Here is a 21,463-nt window from a genome sequence, read left to right as displayed (position 1 = left end):
TATATATATATATTCTTAGAAACTTGGAAAATGCAATTATTTGCGTGGACATACTTTTACTTTAATATTCACAAATTAATTCGGCTTACCTTTTGACACCGGTTTGGCCTCGCCAGGAGGCGGTAAACCATGCACTTTCAAATATTCTAGCTGTGCTGCCTCATCTTGAGTTAATATCAGGGGTGCTGGACTATCGCATCTATCGTAACTCGGACTAGCGGGCGGTGGGAATACTGGAATTCTGAGCTCGGTCGGCTCGGCTATGCCAAAGATTTGCTTAGTGCTAGGTCCCGGAGTATCGCACGTTTCACGCGGTAAGATGGAAAACCAATTAGGCTCGGCATTGCTATTGTCTGAAATAATCGACATAACTAATTAATTAAAAATGTTGAAAAGTCTGTCCTAAATAAAGATTTATAGAAACTCACTAGAAATAAATGAGCCGTTGAGTTCTTTCCCGTTGTGTAGATTATTGACGTGGTTGAACTTGTCGCCATTCGGTATTGTTTCGACAATTTTATCCTCCATCGTTTTCACCAGTGGTTTCGTCATATCTTCGTCCATCTCTTCATTCTCCTTTTTCACTTCTTCTTTCATGTCGACATCTGTATTGATCACCTCCGTCTCCTGTTTTATTTCCTCGGATGTGACGTTCGTCTTCGCATCTGTCATTGTACTATCAACGTCATTATTTCTCTTCTCCTCCTTTACATTCTCCGAGCCGCAATTTTGTACAGGCTCCTTCTTACAGTTGACCTCCTCGGACTTCATCTTATCTCCGTGAGATTTCATGTTCTCATTCTGCTCACTCGAATTATGTTTCTTTTCAGCCTTAACTTCGTTTGGTGCTTCGTTTTCGCGATTTTCGGAATTCTTGCTTTCGCCCTCTTGCTTCACTTCAGACTTCTCCTCTATCGGTATGTTTTTGTACTTCTCGTCGAGCTCGGCTTGGAGGTCGAGAACCTCCGGTTCGGCGCTCTCCATAGCTTCCACGAAAATGCCGCCGGCGCATGCTAATTCCCAATATCTTCTCCAATACCTGTCCTGGCCGAATATGTGCGCACGGAGTTGCTTCGAAGAGCTGTTCAACTTTTGTAGTTGTTCCTCTGATTGCTTCAATAATTTATCCAATTTCTTACCCAATTCTTCTCCAGATAAATTCTTATCCTCCTCCTAAATAAAAATTTTTCTTTAAGTATCAAATAAATCTCCAAATTAACTTAAGATCAAATCAATATTCTAAAGTATACCTCTTCTGGCTGAGTGCCTTCACTCTCGTTTTCAGACATGTCCTCTACTTCGTCCTCATGATGAATCTCGTCTGGTGTAGGTGTCGTACCTACGGCAGTAGACGTAGTATTGCCTTCTTCCTCACCTTCCTTCTTCTCGATGGTGATCGTGTCGCCAATCTTATTAACAATGACACCCACGGCTTCCATTCGGACTTTTCGACTATGTAATTGTCTAAGCCTGTAATAAACAGAAAACAATAGACAATGTTATCAAAACATAGATCTGACAGGAAAAAGCATAATTTAATATGTAATGACTCTCTTTAATTTAATATAGCTTCTCTATCATAAATTATTTTTAATGAAAAAATATTATTAGATTTACGATAGTTTTTAATATTATTATTCCGTTAATCTAATTTTTTAATCAATTATTTCTTCATATCAACTTACTTTCTGATTTTGGTATCTAATACGAATCTCTCTTTCCTCAGCTGAGCTACCGTCTCGAGGCTACCCTCTATCTGTCTGATCACAGCCTTATTTTGCAGTAACTCATTGCAAAGGAAAGCGAGCATCTGTGCCTTATGTGTCGGATTCAACGCTAAGAAAGGCTTGTCTCGCAATCTTTCCGACATCTTCCATGTTTCGTTGTTATGTAAGTGCTCGTAGAACTGCGCATTCTTTCCCGAGCAGGTTGAAGCGTAATCGCCGCCGTTTTGATGATGATCGGCAAATTTCTTGTCACGCTCACGCTCAAGGCACACCCCTGTCAGAGCCTTTACTTCGCCGGTTGCGTTCGCGTATAAATAAATTCGCAGTACTTCACTGATGTTGGCGTGAGTGATGTCAGCTTGACGCAAACTTTGACCTAAGCCTGTGGTATGTCTGGCCGGTTGCGGGATTCCTGGGTCTTCAATAGCACACACCAACAGGTGTGTCATAACCGACAGCATTTCCTCCTCAGCTTCTTCATCATTGAGAAGGGCGAGTTGAAGACTCTTCAAGCTCGGTAGCGATTCCATGTCTGCGACAAATAGGATAATAACAATGAATGCCGAATAAAATGATAAATAGTTTTTATTCTGACAGATGTGAAACAAAATGTTCTCACCGAATCCTAAAGTCTCCCCGAAATTGTGCAAAAATTCGAAGACCATGACGATGTCTGCGAATGCTTGCCCGGAGAGCTTAAGTCCAGGTATTCTTTTGACTTCTGGCAGTGGTCTATGATCTAAAAGATTAGTTAGAATTAGTTAGAGATCATTAATCTAAAACTCTCGTTATTCAGAAATGCACGAACTTGGCACCCAAGTTCTTAGCTCGCTACGTGATGTAATAAGGGCAATGTTCTCATCGCGTAGTATCAGTCACTTTCGCATACCTGTCAGTTCCATATCCTCTACGGGTTTGCGAATTTGTTCGATTAACTCCAACTCGACTCTTCTCTGTTCCGCCCGCTTTTCCTTCGTCGCTATTCTCTCGGCCCTGGCCTCCAAGCGTTTCTTCTCTTTCTCCTCCATCTTCCGACGGTTCTCTAGTGCCCGTACCAGAGCCATATGCTGCCTCCTTCTTTCTCTTTCCTGCGGTCATTGTTAATCGTGTTACAGTAATACACAGGAAAACTAATTGGCACGCGCTCATGCAGATAATGTCGAATCAAGACAAAATTGCGAGTGTATTTAAATTTTCTGTTGTGCATTGTCAATAAAGCGCAATATATGTGTATATGTGTGTGAAATGGAAAATCACAGTTATTTTTTTACGAATATTACTATTCATTAAACTTCAAAAATCTTCAATAGAAAACTTAAACTTTAGGTAAAAAATCTAAGAACGGTTATATTTTAGAAAATTTACGTATTTTTTAAAAACGTTTTTTTTTTTTGATAAATATAAACGTCTGAAGTTAAACGTTTGAAGAAATGAGGATTTTAGTTGTAACTCGAGTTCAAGTTCATGTACGTTCCCATGATTTTCCACTTTGTATTTGTGTTACGCATGGATAATAGGCCAAACTCTACAACCGTCCCAAATTTCTCTTTCACGCATTACACATTACGAACAGTATTGTTAAACGGATGCACTGATAGTCATAGGAGAGCAATACGACGCGTCGATGGCGGAAATCGCCCTTTTATATTTACAGTGCGCAGAAAACCGTGCAGTTTCTAGCAAACCAGAACTAGCGGCTGCCCGAGCTACTCGAAACATCTCCCTTAGCCAGATCAATCCTACAATTCTTAAAATTTTCGAAAAAAGTTTCTACCATAATACGTCATCATATAGCGAAACCGAGAGTGAAAAATTTCGGTTTCCCTAGCACTGAACTCAGAAATGCGAAACGTGTGCTTTTTTTTACAGGATGTAAGCTTATGAATTGCAATGATTTGTGGAAGCTGAAGCAAATACAGATCGATTAAGTAAGCGGGTTTGTATCAATTTCTACCGATGTATAGATTAATTTTAATCTCAGAGTTTAACTTACTCTTTATTTTGTCTAATTCTTAAAATTAGAAAAAAATAAGGAGGTAAGTTAAATCGAGATTAAAGCTATTCTACATTGGTAGAAATGGACATTATTGCGTTAACGGACAAAAGTACAGTATGCCGAGATGTTGAACGGTACATGTAAACCGCGACACGTGATCCGACAAGCCGTCATCGTTAGATAGATCTCGAATTGACACACGTCAGAAATTTAATGGGAATGTAACGCATAGCCGTCGTGTGCACGCCGCAGTTTGCGATGTAACGCAGAGCCGATGCGAGTTAGTTGCGAGAGCAAGTCGCTAATTCGTTAATGTCGTTCTGTTAGACGCTAGATTGGGTATGTGACATACCAGCTCGACGGTGTAGAGCATCTCGCGCTGCTTGGTGAGCTCCTGCATGTACATCTGCGGCACAAAACACATCCACAGTCCACTAGTGCTCAAACCGCCACACTCAATCTAACAAATCTTTTCCTCGCTCTCTACTGTAGATGTTCTCTACTTATTTGACTGCCACAGAATTAAATCGTGTCGCGAAATCGGCAGCGCGATCGATCCTTTCATGACAAGATTGTTGAGCAATGCGCGGCAATGTTATGTTGGACTGACTGTTTCGATTTCAAGATAAAGCGAGTGCGATAAGTGATTACGGGATGTCTCATCTTCATCCTTGTAAATTTTCGCGATAGCATGTTCATCCAATGTAGGATCATTAACGTTTTTCAAACAAGAATTTAGAATCATTATATATAGAAAAACTTTACAATTTTTAATGATATATTAAATGGTTGTATTTAAGTCAATTAAATGTCTTAGTAATATAATTCGTAATAAATTCAAGCTTTTATTAGAGTCTATTAAAAATAAAAGATTGAAGTTTTATCTACCCTAAAAATTTTTTATTTGTGCGGATAATCTTTAATTTTCATTGTGTACTTTGATATTCGGATCCTCACTGAAGTTTCGCTAAAAAATTTTACTCGAAATTCATCAGGTAGTCCATAGTTAAAATTCATTTTTTGTGATAAAGAATGAACATCCCGCGTATGATATGTAATGAATTACACTTCCCCGAAAATGATATATTAATCGCATCAGCAATTTTACTTTTCGATGAATATTGGTAATATAAATAATGAGTTAGAGCTGTGGATCCGAAACACAGAATGTTAGATTATTCAAAGTGAATATTCTACAACGTAAATTAGAACTTACTAATCACTGAACATGTAAAATAATAGCGTTGCATTCCTCGTATATATCTGATTGCGTAATTAATTTCTTTAATTCTTATTCAATAAGTGTGCTATATTAAACATTAAAATAACACATACGATCTCCTAACTTTCAAAAAGTTATTTCGGAACAATGATATGAATAAATGTTAATATACAACGTGCTATTTTTTAAGATCGGAAACGCGTTTTCTAAAATGCAAAAAGATTACGATAAAAAGAATTGCAATTTTTCAGAAACGATGTAACTTTTGATTTAAAAATTCCAATATGTTTAATTAAATTTGAGATTATATTTCTATTAATATTTAAGTCAGTTTAAATAAGAGGTAAATCTTTCGCAAAAATCTATGAATATTTACAATCAAAGAGTTTGAAATCAAATATTCTATTCAAACATCCCTACGAAAAAATTACATGCAACTTACATGAAGTCTTCACTACTAATAAATACTATTTCCGAGATACGATAATTAATAAATTTTACCACGTAAAAAAATATTCCACTTCATGTGTTTACTCTATTTAAAATATTATTTCACGTACGCTTCTTGATAAATAAAATTTCCTGCCTTCCGGTTAATTCGATACGTAACGTAAGATTAATTTGCTCGGAGTTTGGTCTCATCGTAAAAATAAACGGGGAACGAGACGAATGAAGGCGATAAAAGTAAAACAGAGCACCTCTACGTCTACGAGAGACACACTCACGCACACTCACGCTAATCTACAGCGATGAAACGATTGGCGGAGAACGGTTTGTTTTAAGACAAGAACTCACCTGCTCCTTCAGCATAACCGCTTGCTGCCTCTTCAGCTCCCGTTCCTGAGAAATTAAAAGACTCTTTAATACAACTGTAGAAATAGTATTGCGGCAGTTGTTCGTTCGCGTATTACATCTAACTTTAGACGACTCGAGAAGAACAGGGTCGAGCATTAACATAGTAACGATTGTTGAATTACCTGTTGCTTCCTTTGTTGTTCTTCCAGTCGGATCTTCTCCACCTCTTCCTGCCGTTTTTTTCGTGCCTGCGCATACGCCATACACACGTCACTCGCATCCGTAATCATGTTTATCAAGAGAAAACTTAGGCAATTTTGTTCTCGTTCGCGGGACCGCTCGGTATTTACGACAAGAGAAAAAGGCATTGTTTTAGCAACGAAAACTACTTTCCCGTTATCGGTACTAATAATTGATTAATTAGCTTGAAGTTACCGTATCCTCTACTGGGTTTCTCACAGCGATGATCGAGAGGGTTGCAAGAGCAGAGAAGTTATTTTTTTATTACTACGAAGATCAGTTTTATTTTGATTATATATCAAATTAAAACGTAAATTGTTAAAGTTTTTCTTATAAATTTGACATTCATTATTACATTTCAGAAGCGAATGTATGAAAACTGCCATACAGGATTGTATATATACAGTCTAAAAAAAGTTTAAGGGCTTAATTTTTAATAATTCAAAAAATAATTTTCAGAAGTACTCAACTTTTAAAAGTTATACATTGCATATATAGAATGTGAGACAAATTATTATAAAAATGCAATATAATTTTCAAGATTTCTTGACTAATAATTTTTATTGACAATTGTTAATATTTTTCTTATGAAAATATTCAACAAAATTAATGCAATTGATTTCTAAAGCGACCATCTCGATCTCCGCTTCCTGATATATGTGGCGATTATTTACATTTCTTTGAACGAATAGAAATGGATCCTTATTGAATTCGCAATCGAACGAATAGCTATAATACAAGTTGTCCATCCGCGATAATTTTTCCTCGGGTTTTGATTTCGTGATATTCACAGTGTAATTGTGATTCGAAAGCTACGTGTGGAAAGCGATGTCTAAATAGCGCAGATCAGGGATTAAGCACTACTCTAAAGTTCGGGAATATAGCTGGAAGTTAGTACGGGTGCATTTATATTTTAATGCCAATTATTTGTTATTTGAAGCCGAACCTTCTTCAGCGCAGATTTCCTAGGAAGGCGCCGTAACTTTTTAATAATACACACCTCGGATACTTAACTAAATATCAAGTTAAAGATCTGATAAAGTTCATTTTAAATTTAAAGAAAGAACAACCTACTTTTATCAGTTTGCACCCTTAATAAAAAATAGACTACACTAAAGTTTCGGGATTACAAATCGTATCTTTGCGTCCTTCCCGGCTATATTCATGCTAAAAATCTGAATCTACTCTGCTAAATGCCCGTAGTTTACTTCCGTTTTCGTCGACTCGGCGATCCGATTATTGCGCTCTCGTGGATTCTTTATCATCGGATATGCTAGGCTCATCGTAACAGCTGTGAGATAACGCACGCTCAGTTTCTACATACCGATAAACATTGCATATTCAATTAGCGCAATAGGTCCTCGTAAAAAATCCTTGTACAAAGAGAGAGAGAGAGAGAGAGAGAGAAAAAGAGTAGTAAAAGCATGCGATTTAATATTAAAACCCCACCAAGAAAATGACGCGTATACGTCGAGACAGCAGCCAAGCATAACGAAGACTGACTCGCTCGTGAAATATTTGAGAGCGAATTCGACAGCAAAAACACGAATTGAAATAGTTATATTTAATTATTATATAAATAGGAGAAAAAAAAGAGTCAATTGTGTGAGATAATAAGACAGCGTAAACTGTTATAAACCAACACCATTATACAAGATGAACAGAGATCGAAGAGAAGTAGAAGAATACGTGGAAAAGTGAAAAAATCTCAGCCGAGCATGCAAGGAGCCAAGCAATACTCGCCTATGTATGCACATATTATATCAATGGTACGTATGTACCGTCGCTTAAGCTGATAAAATATTAAAGCTATCGTGTCGTTTTACCTAGGAATATAAAATGTAACAGTAGATAATACATAGTAATAAAAGTATATGTAATATATGTAATATAAGTGTATATATTTATATATATATATATGAGGTATAGGTGTCACATGTTCATTACGCGGGTAATTCGTGTGTCGTCCGCAGTACAACAAGAAGGTAAAGGAAAGCTCTTATATATACTCGTGTAGCGAATAATCGAATACTAGAGACAGGTTCTTCGAGAAGTATGGCATGCTGGATAATCATGTAGCTAGCTGTTATTTTGTATAGTGACAGGAGAAGCTAGGCACAGGAGAGCATTGCGACAGTCGGTTTATATATTATCGTATATATTTATCGTGCCTACGTATATCGTCAGCTTTAACGTGCCTCAATCGCAGTGTTGATTTAGCATCTAGATCCCGTGATTCTCAGTGGACCGTGTTTTTCCGCTGCCAATCTCGGAAAACGCCGACCAACGAGAACTCGACATCGATACTTTTTCTTTATAATCTTTCGGCGGATTTCGGATTTCTTGCCTTTTATCGAGAAAATTTTTATCGAGATAAATAATAAACTTGAGCATTTCGAAATGTACTTTGAATCGAATTGAAGACAAATTATAATTGATTTGAAGCGTTACTTTAATTAGAGCTTTATTTTATTTTTCATGTGCTATCAGTGTGGATGTAGAATAATTACAAATGTTAATTTTTAAGTCTTATCTTCAAGTGAAATTGAAATAAATTATTTTCCAATTTCAATTAAATTCGCTAGAATAATGATGAGAAAAAAAGTACTTATTTCAGTATAAAAATTTCAAATTTTACATAATTTTTATTTAATTAATTATACATATAATCAATACAAATTTACGATTTTTTTAAATAATCTGTAGGTGATAAATATAATTAAATAAATTTTCGAAATAAAAAAAATATATACATATAAATATTATTATAGGTAGCATAGTAAATGATCGCAAATAATAAAACAGAATTCCGAAATCCTCTTGGCCGAACGAAGAGATCGGCCACATTCAACCTTACGAAAGCACGGTGATGAGCATCTATATGCATGTATGTGTGTGTATATATGTATTTTTTCCATTTCATTACTACGCGATAAAAAGTAGTACGTGGGGGTGAATTTATGACGTCAGTCACGGATTCCGTCTCTTCACTTTGATGATACATGTCATCACGTTATAAACTTTTTGTGTGCTATAATAAGAGAGCTTGAAGAATTGTGAAACACTACGACTGTAAAAATATCATGAAACTTCCTATCGAAGACTCGTGCTCGTTGAACTTTCAGAAAAATGGAATTTTATGCGCCAACGTAAAACGTGATTTTTTTTAGCTGTTTTAGCTCGTAATCCCAAAATATTTAAGCGACTAACATCCAAGATATTATTTGTTAATAAAACACATTTATAAAAATTTCAAAATTCCTCGAAAAAATAAGAAATAAAAAGTGAATTTATGATACAAGAAAACTATTTAAGTAATTTATGATATCAAAACTATTCAGATTCTCCTTGTGACACATTAATAAAGAAGAAAGAAGGTCGAGATACCAATTCATTCTTTATTTATTCCATTGAAACGAGTTTATTTTACTGTGTACACTATTTTTCAAAGCAGAGAACGTTGAAAGGAACGTTGAAGAGACGACGAAGGCTGACGCAAACTGGTAAAATTCGCACGATATTCGTCTGTTGGAGAGCACCGGAAGCACTTATATTATTTCACCCCACGCAAACACACGTAGAAGAATCGCGGGCCGCGAGCCGGGTATACTCACGGTAACTCTTACCTCCGGGGATCTCTTCGCCCTTCTATCGCAAACCGTTTCCGGATCGCGGAGGAAATTAAAGCCAAAAGGAGAGACAGGGACATCCGGAAGTAATAACGACTCACAAGACAATATGACAACACTCATTAGTGAATATGATGTGGTCGATGATGGATCCAAGTGGCGCATATGTCGGGATATCGAGCTTCGAGATATTACGTGAAGGATGTCAATGGGGAAACGAAAAAGGGGAGAATCAATCCGGGTCCAGGCGGGCAAGACCATGGACAGGGTGACTCGGATGAGAGGGGGGGTTCGGGATGCGTCATACGACATCTTACCTCCAGAAGTTCCTGACTCTGCGTCTGGGTCTGTGCCTGGTGGGTATTGTCCGGCGGCATGATCGTGGTCGTCGTACCGGTCGACGTGGTGGTCGATGACAGGTTCGACGAAGACGAGATCGGCGTCGTCGGCTGCGGTGATGGCACAAGGCCCGCCGACGCCGGCGGCAGGGTCAAGGTGGGGTAAGGTGGCGGCGGTAGTACCGGTGGCACCACCTGCACCTGTGAAGGCGGCACGACCACGCCAGAGACCAGAGACGGCGGCGTCGTTGTGATCGCGGTCGTTGTCGTCATCGTCGTCATCGTCGTCATCGTCACCGGCGTGCAGTACGCGGCAGTGGTCGACGACATCGACGGTGGCTTCTTCGACGGTACGTCCTCGATGTCTGCCTGGTGCATCATGTCCCGGTTGCGCCAGCTCTCGGCAATGCTCTCGCGATTCTTCCAGATGGTGGCAACCGTACTGCTCGCCAGACCCAGCTCGCGAGCTACGTCGCTCTTGCTCTTGCCGCGCTCGATCTCTTGGATGATCTTCATTTTCTGCTTGATCGTGAACGCGAGCCGCTTTCGACCCTGTGTTGGTGGTGGTTTACAGGGATGCCCAATATATAATCGATCGCGTTAATTGGGAGGAAGGTGGTCGTTTAGCAACCACATGCGACCGGTCGTTCGCGGTCGACCGGCGGGGATTCAATCGGGGCGATACGCGGAGATCATACGATACGCGAATTGATTATACGGTAATATACGGAGCTAAATTATAATGACAATGAAATCATTTCTACGCAAAATGTATCCTAAAGAGTATCTCTTCTTGTGATTACGACGCAAGATTTAGAATGTATTGGTATGTATTAAATATTTTATCAGAATATAAATAATAAGTAAAGCTATACTATCGGGAAATAAATTCTATACAGTGGCATTATTGTTATTTGCAATAATGACTTTAATAATTGCGATTTTATGAACTCGGCGTACCACCCTTAAAAAGACTAAAATATGTGTAATTCCGATAAAGCCAATTTTAGATACTATAAGCACATAAAAGCGGTTACTATGTAAAATAAAAAAAAGAAATACGCGCGACATACTTGTTGACTATTTATGAAGATATTAAATAATATGAAATAATTTTCTCGGCTATTTCTCGTAACGTTGAACACAATGATAACACAATACACACATAACAAAATAATAACGCTCTCAATTACATCGATACCTTGCTAAATTATGCCAATCTTAATTAGCTTGTCTAAATGTAATGTGCATCGATAATATACATCCGCTTCGTTTTTCGTTCTCTACGTCCCAGAAAAAATCGATTAGGATCGATTATATACGTTCTGGGCATCCCTATTTCGCGTTTTCCACTACATGTGAATCCACGTGTAGCTACAGTTACTACACTATTGTGTCGTTTGACGTCTCCTTCTATTCTTTCAAATTGCACGGGCTGTGTGTGTATGTTTCGGGCTAGTGATGTGCGTGTGGATGTGGAATGCGTGTGTGAATGCGAGGAAACATGAACGAACGAGTGACAGTGATTGAGGGGGACAGGGTGATAATCTGGCTTGCGCGAGGATTCCGATGGGGCATAGTTTGGAGGACTATCACAATGGATGGACTTTTGAAATTTCTACAATCGCGCGCGCCTCTATTTCGACGAGGTTTTCTCTCGCATAGAGAAATTTTCAGAATAACGCCGATCGTATTAAACACGTATTCCAATATCAAAATGTATCCTCGTCCTTTGCAAGAATTAAAATTAAACTAAAGCATAAGTTAAGCGTAAATTGAAATTAAAAAATTGATCTTCAATTTTTTTGGAATCCGATGGAAATCAGTAGCGAATGGAAATTATTTTTTAGATAATACGATTCTTTATTTAATGCGTACTTTATATCTCGTACTTTTAAATTTTACGTAAGCTATGATATACATTTTCAGAAAAAGTAAATACTGTATAATAGAAATAGTAATATATAAGTATCTTACACGATTAAAAAGGTACAAATGATTGAACATTTTGCCTAAAATGCAGAATCGGAGGAACATCCATTAAAATTATAATTTTGATCAAAAGATAAAATTTCAGATGGTGTATACGATTCGTCCATTATTTCAATAACGAGTGCTTTTATGTCACGTAAATTTTCCGTTGTCAAAAATAATTCTTAATGAAATGCAATTATTTGTCTCATTATCCGACAGCATCGACAAAAATAATGGGAAACAAAATGTATCAACGATACTTCTGTTTACAGCGTACATACATAAAAGCATCAACAGTATCGATTGAAAACACATGGAATTGTTTCAAAACAGATCTCGGTGTATGAAATATCGAATATCGTGGAAAGAATTTTGGAATTTAAACCAATACTGGCATCCATATTAATTTATTCACGATTCTCGCGTTCGTATCTACAAAAAAAAATTAAAAATTCGGCGCGTGTATTTTAACGTACACCAAAAAGAACTAGTGGATTGTAAAAGGAATAAAACTTTCTATTCCTCTTATTAGACGGTTTAAAATGTTTGAATGCCAGAGTTATTTTTTTCCATTTTATTTTTTCCCTTTTCTATAACAGTTTGCCTTCGTTTGATAAAAACAAAATTGCGACTACAATTTTCAACGGTTTTTATTGATCGATTAAATAATTTGACAAAATTAAAAAGGGTAGAAATCAAATAGGGCGGGTAGGGGGTAGGGTGGGAGGACATGCTGGGTTCTCCTGTCACTATCGCTAGCGGTTGTTGGTTGGCTATGGGTGTCTCGTGTATTCTGGGACATTAGAGGTTGTAAAAGGTTCATTGGACGTATATATAGTATAAGAAAAGAGTTTTTCTATACAAGAATATTCATTAAAAAAAGTTGTATATAATATGTATATATAGACAGATGTATATATATATATACGGAGATAATATATATATGTATATATATATAAATACGGCACACACAGAGAGCATGCGACACGCACGACAGGTGGACAAAATACAAAAAAACGTAGGTATCCCAAATAGAATAAGAGAACAGTTTTTTGTGTGAATGAAACAACGAGATCGAGACAAACGTGAAGGAAACTCGGTGATAGACATCGACTTACCTCGAGCAATTGTTGATTCCTGATCTCCCGTTCTCGTCTGACGGCTTCCAGCCGTTCTGTCTTCTCCTGCTCCTTAATAAGCCTACAATGAGGGTATCATTAAGTACACGTAATTCCCGAGCAGTAAAAAGACTCGAACAAATCATTAATCAACGGTTACTAGTAAACTACTTGTCCATAAATTTTACGAATGTTAAGAATTCGAGTTCTGAATTAACATAGCGATCCGCGACACTGGCTTTTAGATTCTTACTCGATAACGTTTACGATTACGCGCAAGCAATAATCTTGCGGTAAGAAAAATAAATACGCGTTAATTAAACATCAACATGTTGCAATCGCGAGAGAGAGAGAGAGAGAGAGAGAGAGAGAAACTTCGGATTAAGTATTAAATTCCAGTAAGTGAATAAATATCTAACTTCTCACATAGCGATGAGATTAACACTTCAATAAATTTCATAATTTATTAAACTATTATTGACAATCATCAATATTCTATCAATTTTATGAAGTGATTTCAACACCAGATAATAACGCGCATTAATTTCTTTATATTTTTTAATCTACTCGAGCAATATTATTTAATATTTTTTAGAAATAAATTCGTTTAAATAGTAATTAATATATTTAAATAATGGAATGTCGTACCTAGCTTGTTCTTTATGCCGTTGCGCTTCTTCCTTCGCGAGTTTTTTCGCATAAGCTAGCTTCTCTCTATCATATTGATTGTTCGTCCGTACGTCTCTAAAACCACCGGCCGCTCTGAGTTCTTCCAGTCTTCGCGCTACTTCCTGAGCACCGAGTCGGACGAATTCAGCCTCTGCTAAACCCATCGTTGGCTGCAGGAATTCCCCCACCAACGGACGAGAGGAAAACGAAAAATTGGCGGTAGTTAATTCGGCTGGATTTTGATGTTCCAGAAACTGAAATTAAGAAATTGATTTCTTCTTGAGAAAGAAGTCGACTTCAGTAATCCAACTAATAAATGTCATCTGTATTTCGATGTAATTATGTTATTTCCTTATTACGTTATGTATCACGATGTAGATATGATAATAGCGCGCGAAAGCAACGATAGAAAGTTTAGCAAAGTACTCTAAACTTGCCAGCGACTTCATGCGAATCACTTTTGATAACATACACCAACCATCACCGGTCGTAATATGTTGCAACCAACCTTCACTAGATCGGGACTGCTCCTAAAAGTTTTCCCGCAGGGGCTGTAATACGACACGTCGCCTTTTATCACTCCCGTCTTTCCTAGTCCCTTGATAACCGTTTCACGCTTCCAACCGCGCTCTAACGGCATTTGAAGGTCTCTTTCGCTGGGTTTGAGTTTCCTCCTCTTCGCGCTAGGTGTGCCTTCCGCATTGTCGTCATCGGTATCCGTGACAACATCGGTGTTACTGCCGCTCTCGCTGGTCACGTCCATGTTACTCTCTTCTCCCGAAGCCTCCAGCAACTTGTTTTTCATCTTTTCCTGCAAAGATTTCTATATAGGGAGAATGGTTTTAGTGCGAAATCATAAGTAAAAAAAAAAAGAAAAACGAACATGGCTCCTCGCCCACGAAGCACGAATTGGTCGAGGTCGCTTCTTCTTCTGTATCTTCGTTAGCAAGTGATAGTACTTTAACAAAAGATAATCGTAAAGAGATACGGAAATTACATAAGTACAGAAGTCGGAATAAAAGAATAATGTTCTATTAAAATGTAATTATAACTTTTAAGTTAATACTCGTATATATTAAAGTTACACGTTAAAATGAATACTCGTACGATAAAGGTATTTCACGTTGACGCTGATAGCTGGATTTTACCTGGTTCTTTTCGTCACTCTGACCAGTGGCGACGGAAGCGTGCAATTGAGCCGCCAGTATATTCGACCTCAGCAACGATACTTGGTGAGACAATGGCACACTTGGATCCAAAGTCGGGGTGGGTTTAATCCCTAGAGCTCTGCTTTGAGCCAACAACGACGCGACCGTGTTCTTCTTAGGCTTCGATACACCGCGACCGAGATTTCGCGGCCTACCGTCCTTGTGATGGGTGGCAGAGCTTGCACTCTCGCTTTCCTCACTACCGCTACTAGGCCGCTGTGGCGAGTCTGCGGCAGCGAAAAGCTGCGCCAAGGAAGGACTAGGCGACGCCGGCACCGGCACCGAATTCTGCGGAACTCTTCTTGGCTTTGGTCCGGGTTTTCGTCTCGCTACAATAATTCATAAAGTTTTGGTTATCTGAACCACGTATTTTTTTTTTTTTCCAGGAAAATTGACTTCTTGGAAATAAAGACAAACTTTTCTATGGAGACTAAAATTCTCAACACGTAAATACTCGCTTGTGTATGTAAAATCTTGATGGATTTTGGAAACGACATAAATAAGAATACAGGACTATCGAAATATTTCCTGATTTGACAACTAATTTACATAATTTTGCTTTAGTTTTTCTAAAAGACTGATTTTAAAAAATGTGGAGATTTAAATAACAAACTATACTGCATTTGCAAAAACGCTTTTAACTCTTTTTGCTTCACGAGCAATTCCTCCATTAAATAATACAACAACTTTATGTCAAAACGGTTTTAAAAAAGTAATAACTGAAAATGCTACGTGCAGTTGCTATACTTACACGTTCGATCGGAGGCAAGTAACGATTGGCTTAAATTACTGAGCTGACTGAGCGGCTGACTACCAGAAATCGGTGAACTACTGCTCGTCGTAGCGGGCTTTAGGGAGAGATTTAGGGGCGCGTCCGAATCGTTGATGTTATTGTTCGCGTTGCTACTACTGCTGCTACTGCTGCTAGTATACGTCGGTGGCGCCGACAGAACGGAGCCGTTCGTTGAATGGGCCGGCAGTTTGATTACTTCCACTCGATCCACCGAATCTCTGTACTCGTTCGAGTCGGTCTGAGGAAAGACGAAACGTGCACGATTACATGACATATCGCGCACAAGTACAGATTCGTGTAGCGGATATAAAATTAAGGGAGATATTTAATTCCGTAACTGAGTGAAAATAAATCTTTAAGTATTCGTCGTACTAAAGAATAACAAATAATAAATGTTGATTGATTGCAATTTTATGCAGAGCGTTTGAGTGTTTCGGAATTGTGACCGACACGTGCAGTGACTGAACGTACCCCCGTGCGATTGTACTTTCTCGGTTCTATCATTAGCGACGAGGACGATGTCGTGTTCGTCTGATGGGCGCTAAGGGTAGGGACGGGCGGCGGATGTACGCTGACGCTGGGAGTGTCCAAGGATATTGTCTTCTTCCTGCCGCGGTTTGTCGTTCCAGGAACCTTTGGACCGACTATACTCGACGTATACTTGATAATCTCCGTGTCGGGAGGTAGGCGCACACCTCCCAATATACTGCTAGGATCACTAGATAAAACATCACTGTGAAATTACTTATTCTTTACGGTAATTGAAGTAGATTAAATTATATAATGAAGATAATTGAACAGTGAGGTTCAAGAATTTAATTGTATTAAGATTTAAAAAATGGGCCTACTTTATATATTCTAATTTCAATCATAAATCGTAGAGCTTCGTAAAAAATCTATCGCGTAATTGAATTAATATATTCACCTTCCTTCCTTCGCAGAACTGTCGCGATGGGAAAAACGATAGCGTGAAAATACAATTTTTTAGCGAGTTAAATAAAATCAATGTGTGGCCTTATTTATTAAATATGCGAAACGAATAATCTCTCACCTGACGACGTTGGATTGCGAATTTGGCGTACTGCTGACCGGGGTACTGTGATGAGAGGATGTCACCGGTGGTTGAGTGGACACCGGCAGGCTGCTGCTCGTCATACTTGGCGTTGTTGAGCTACTACTGCTAGCTGGCGGCGTCTTGTGACTCTTGCTTGACTTAGCTGCTCGGCCGCGAAAACGTAAACACAATTGTACATCTACGAGATTCTTTTAAATTTAGATTATCTTCGAAAAAACGTCCGCGTTCATCTCAATCCAAGACCGGCAAGACTGTCAATTGTTACGGAAGTAAGTTCATACTTTGAAAATTCTCAAGTTTCTACCTCATTAACAAGTAACCTTGTTTAACTCGAACTTGAGAGAGAAATTTTAAAATTATATTATAACTTCAAATATAAATAAAAATATACAAAACTCAAGCATCTTGCCCGCAAAATAGAAAATAATTATAGTGATAAATAAAGTGACGAGAAAAAGCCACGCAGATATAACTTAGATCAAAACAAATATAAAAATATCGTAAACAAAAAGCAAGAAGTAAAAATTGCGTCTCACATCATCAGACAATTCTTTAATATTTAGCGTTAAAAAGAGAAAACAGTTAAAAATATTCCGAGCGACGTTATTATCTCGAAAAGACTCGGCGATTGAGGATTAAGAGTACGGAGGCGAACGTTTCTCGAGCATTGTATTATGCAACATTGTCGATCGTTGTTACTTACACTTACTGGACTTGTGGGATGAGAGGGACGGGGGATTAAGTAGAGAGGCGGGATAGGGTGGCAGGAGGCTCTCGGTACCGGGCGGAAATCCTGGGAGCCCTGCCGCTCCTTGTAGCCTCGCGAGGTAGTCTTGCGCCGCCAGATGAGAGGCCATTGTCCACCATGCAGTGGCTGCTGGATTGATGCCTGCAACATGACCGATACATCCGGTAAATCCGCCCGGTCTATAAAATTCGATCTCGAAACACTGCTCAACGCTCGATTGTCTGGGTCTGGATGAGCCAATGAAAGATAGATATAACAAAATATTTTTCTAAAAGAGACGTCTTACAAATAAGTAAATTTGAAATGTCTAAAATAATCAAGATGTCTTATGGGAAAAAAGATCTCTTCGATTTGGATAGATTAGAACAGAAATTTTGATATTGTATAAAAGATTGAGATCGCATAGTGCATTCAATCAAACATGCTCTATTGCACCAATAACCCAACTTACCCTAATTGACAGGACTTTCAGAAACGCATGAAGGGGGAATGAGTATAAGAGACGGATGTGAAGAGGAGGATTTGTGTGGCGGAAAATTTACTTACCCAGACTTGCAGCTTGACTGGCGGCCACGCTGAGCGTACCGAGGCTGCTGTGAGGGTACGGGGACGGGGGTGGCGCCGAGGCTGGTGTGTGACCCCCAAAGCCAGGCGCTGAGCCCCCTCGGCCCAGAATAGCGTAAGCCGAGGGCAAATGGGGAGCCCCCAGGCCATAACCACCCGGCATCCCGCCGAAAAGTGACGACGCTGCGCTGTCGCCTCGAGACCAGTATGCTGCTAAAATTAGAATCGGGGAGACCGTTATGAATGGGTGCAAATCCGCGAATTTGGCACGTATCTCTTACGTAAGCTCGATAAGTGACGTCCGAGCGAACGACGCTGTTTCGCTGAGAAATCGTATCGAAGCAGAAATAAAGTTAGATGATAAAAACGACGCTGTCTATATCTCATAGTAGAGAACAACACTTATCGATATATAATAGACCGGAAATGCCAATTTCGAATCATTGATTTTCTATCTCGTCTACCAAAGTCGACAACTATTTATATATAGTTTATTTTTACTGATAAGTATTTACATACTTACGATAAGTAGACTACTTTTCTCAGTTGTCACAAATAATTCCAACATTTCTATTTTCTATGACTATGTCGTGCTTTATAGAATATAATTCTGCGTTACTCTATTTAATGGTGATCACCTCGATTTTGTGGTATTGAACGAACAGTGTGATAACTGTTTTGCATAGACTCGTGTCGATGCCTAGCGTATTGCGTATCAAAACCTGCCTGCGGCGATTTGAGTAAATTAATTAATTACCCAGTAGCAACGTGTATGTCATTTGTTTACGTGATAATGCCGCACGTTAGAGTAATAACGTTAATTTATAGAGCTCTATCGTGCAATGGAATACATTTACGCGTTCGCGGAAAAATCGTTCGATAGATCGAAGCGTACACGCACGCGAATCTCGTGTGCGATGAATAAATACGTTGCTCATTGGGAAATGATTTCGTTACAAATGCACCGTAAATGTTTGCGAACAGTTCGAGATTGTTAAACATGTCGTGATAATTTTGCAAAATGTTTTTTCCTCCCGTGCGAAATATTTGGCAATATTCTGAACGAGGCAAAAATATATGTGCATCGAGTGTACGAATACGTGTTCCACCAAATTGTGAATTTTTTGCTTATAAATTACACTTGCGCAAAGGAGTCCAAACAAACCGGTGTGCGGGTCTTCTTAACAATTCCACAATTAAAATCTCTACCAAATCGTGTTACCGCATTAACCGTTACAGACGTTATAATAATAATAACAATGAAGCACCCTCTGTAACACAAGAGCGGATAAATGATATAATTAAGTAAATTATGCACGTGTGTTAGAAACTAAGGGCATGTATCCAATGCAAACGTGATGGAAATAAATTCATGGATGCCAAGAATTTGTTAGGATAAATATTAATCCTACCGACATTAACGAAAATTAAGTAATTTTTTTTTAAATAGACATTTTAATAAAAAAAATCTTAATCATACTTTTTTCTTATCGCAAAATATTTTATTTTCGAGAAAAAATCACGATTATTTCTAAAAAGAAAAAATGAGATCAAAGAATTCTTATAGCTGAAGAAATGTGCAACTTTTTAACTCGACTGCGCAACTTTTGTTTAGAAATTCGAGTTTAACAAGCGAATTGTCGTAAGTTCATCGTGCAGTCTTACGATAGTAGTTTTGCAAATGGTTGTACCCAATCGTTCACGTCGTATTCGCACAATTTATTGTTACGAATGCCGACGCAAATGTACCGTTGATTTTCTACGAGTGCGACGGCCTTGAGCAAGGCCGTGGCATTGAAATCTGAGCGCCGCTTTAATTTATACCGGTCGTTGAACTCCATACTCCGGCTTATACGACTGCTTCACCCAGTGAGCAGCCATCGCCGCCGTTGCAGCCGCATAATAGTTTACGTGCATACGCATGTGTTTACAATGCACTGCCGCGTGAATACGGTGAATGAGACACACGAGATCAAAGTTTCATTCGTCATCGATTTTCCACGGTCTTTAAACATTCTGCGCGAAACCGTTGGAAACGGTCGGAAACCGAGAAACGAGCGTTTGATGTTTTTTTACGAGAGGTTAAAAATTCAACTTTCCTTTTTTCTCCCTTCTCCTATTTATCTTCTTTTTCAACGTGGCGTTCAGCATGATCGTAAGTAAATTGCAGGCCTAGAATTGAGTTGGCTCAGTTCCAAAAAATATCGATGCGCGCCAAAAGATCCGATAATCCACGAGAGAAAGAAAGTTAGTCGAATGATATTTGAAAAGGCATTAATCAATAGCTATAACCTTTCGCGCATTTTAATTCACTGAGCCCCGTCGTAATTTCATTCACCATCAATTTCCTGGATGCTACACAATATAGTTCGCGTATACCTCCCGGCTCCTGACCTCGATTGTCCACGGCGACCCTACAATATAACGCGCGGAACAATTTTCTTTTCTTAATGACTTAACGACGAGCGGAAAGTCATATCGTGCCTTCCTCTTTAATGTAGATACTTTAACAGCAGTCCATTATTCGAACAACCGGCGGCCGGCTAACGCATTAAGCTAACGCTATGGCCGCTATTTTCGGATACATTTGATGTAACGTTGCCGTGTCGGAGCTCGTATAAAGACAGTCGATAAAATACGGCTCGTTGGAAGGAGCGGCGACGGGAAACTACGTTTCCGTGTCCCAACGTTGCCTTTCCATTCGACATGAAGCTACATTAACATGTATTCACGAGTGGCATGACCTAATATCGTCGAATGGAAATTACGCCCTTATCGATTCGATACGACGTAAACGACTTGACGATGACGCCTCGAATAAATCAATGTTTTGTTTAGATTATCATAATGCAGCGTGCACAGATATCGTGAAAAAGAAGAAATGCGAGATGTGAAACGTATTAGATTAACGAGTACCAATCAATCGAGTTCAAGAGATACTTTGCTCTTTCACGTTGAACTTGTTATTTAATGATACTGCTGTTACTCGACCTATCTTGTATTTGTAAGATGTCTTTGAACGTCTTTCCCGTATTTTCAACACTACCGTGTTCAAATAAATCAAAGCGTGCGCTTATTTATAGAGTTGTTGCGAGTACAACAATTTGCGTAATCATACATTTTTATACCGGAATCTCGTTACACGTGATGTAAATATTGTATCTATCGCTTTAGCGCGTTTAATTATATCTCGTAGTATCCTAGATACTATTATGTATATTTAATATTATTATTTGCATATACAATATTTATATTATAGATATTATTATTATTTATAATATAATAGTAATGAGGCTCAATAAATTAAAAAAATGAAAGAAAAAGGGCTACGAGTCTAAGAGTTAGTCGTTAGAAATAGAAATTTTAA

General features: G+C 38.5%; 1 protein-coding gene across 1 annotated transcript in view; it reads right to left on the bottom strand.

The window, feature by feature from the left end:
• LOC108758039 (bromodomain adjacent to zinc finger domain protein 2B) overlaps nucleotides 1-21,463 on the bottom strand; it is a 156,194-nt gene that overhangs the window by 5,109 nt on the left and 129,622 nt on the right. Inside the window, 20 exon segments of the mRNA XM_018502777.1 lie at nucleotides 55-353; nucleotides 429-1,173; nucleotides 1,251-1,470; nucleotides 1,686-2,259; nucleotides 2,347-2,466; nucleotides 2,617-2,815; nucleotides 4,076-4,129; nucleotides 5,741-5,785; nucleotides 5,923-5,988; nucleotides 9,927-10,499; nucleotides 13,040-13,121; nucleotides 13,688-13,962; nucleotides 14,217-14,519; nucleotides 14,592-14,666; nucleotides 14,857-15,245; nucleotides 15,668-15,947; nucleotides 16,181-16,427; nucleotides 16,761-16,926; nucleotides 17,488-17,673; nucleotides 18,079-18,309. Coding sequence (XP_018358279.1) covers nucleotides 55-353; nucleotides 429-1,173; nucleotides 1,251-1,470; nucleotides 1,686-2,259; nucleotides 2,347-2,466; nucleotides 2,617-2,815; nucleotides 4,076-4,129; nucleotides 5,741-5,785; nucleotides 5,923-5,988; nucleotides 9,927-10,499; nucleotides 13,040-13,121; nucleotides 13,688-13,962; nucleotides 14,217-14,519; nucleotides 14,592-14,666; nucleotides 14,857-15,245; nucleotides 15,668-15,947; nucleotides 16,181-16,427; nucleotides 16,761-16,926; nucleotides 17,488-17,673; nucleotides 18,079-18,309 — 5,129 coding nt within the window.

Source organism: Trachymyrmex cornetzi, unplaced genomic scaffold, assembly GCF_001594075.2.
Source record: "Trachymyrmex cornetzi isolate Tcor2-1 unplaced genomic scaffold, Tcor1.1 scaffold15, whole genome shotgun sequence".
Taxonomy (NCBI): Eukaryota; Metazoa; Arthropoda; class Insecta; order Hymenoptera; family Formicidae; genus Trachymyrmex; species Trachymyrmex cornetzi.
The sequence above is the reverse complement of the archived record's forward strand: the minus strand, read 5'-3'. Positions and strand labels throughout refer to the sequence as shown.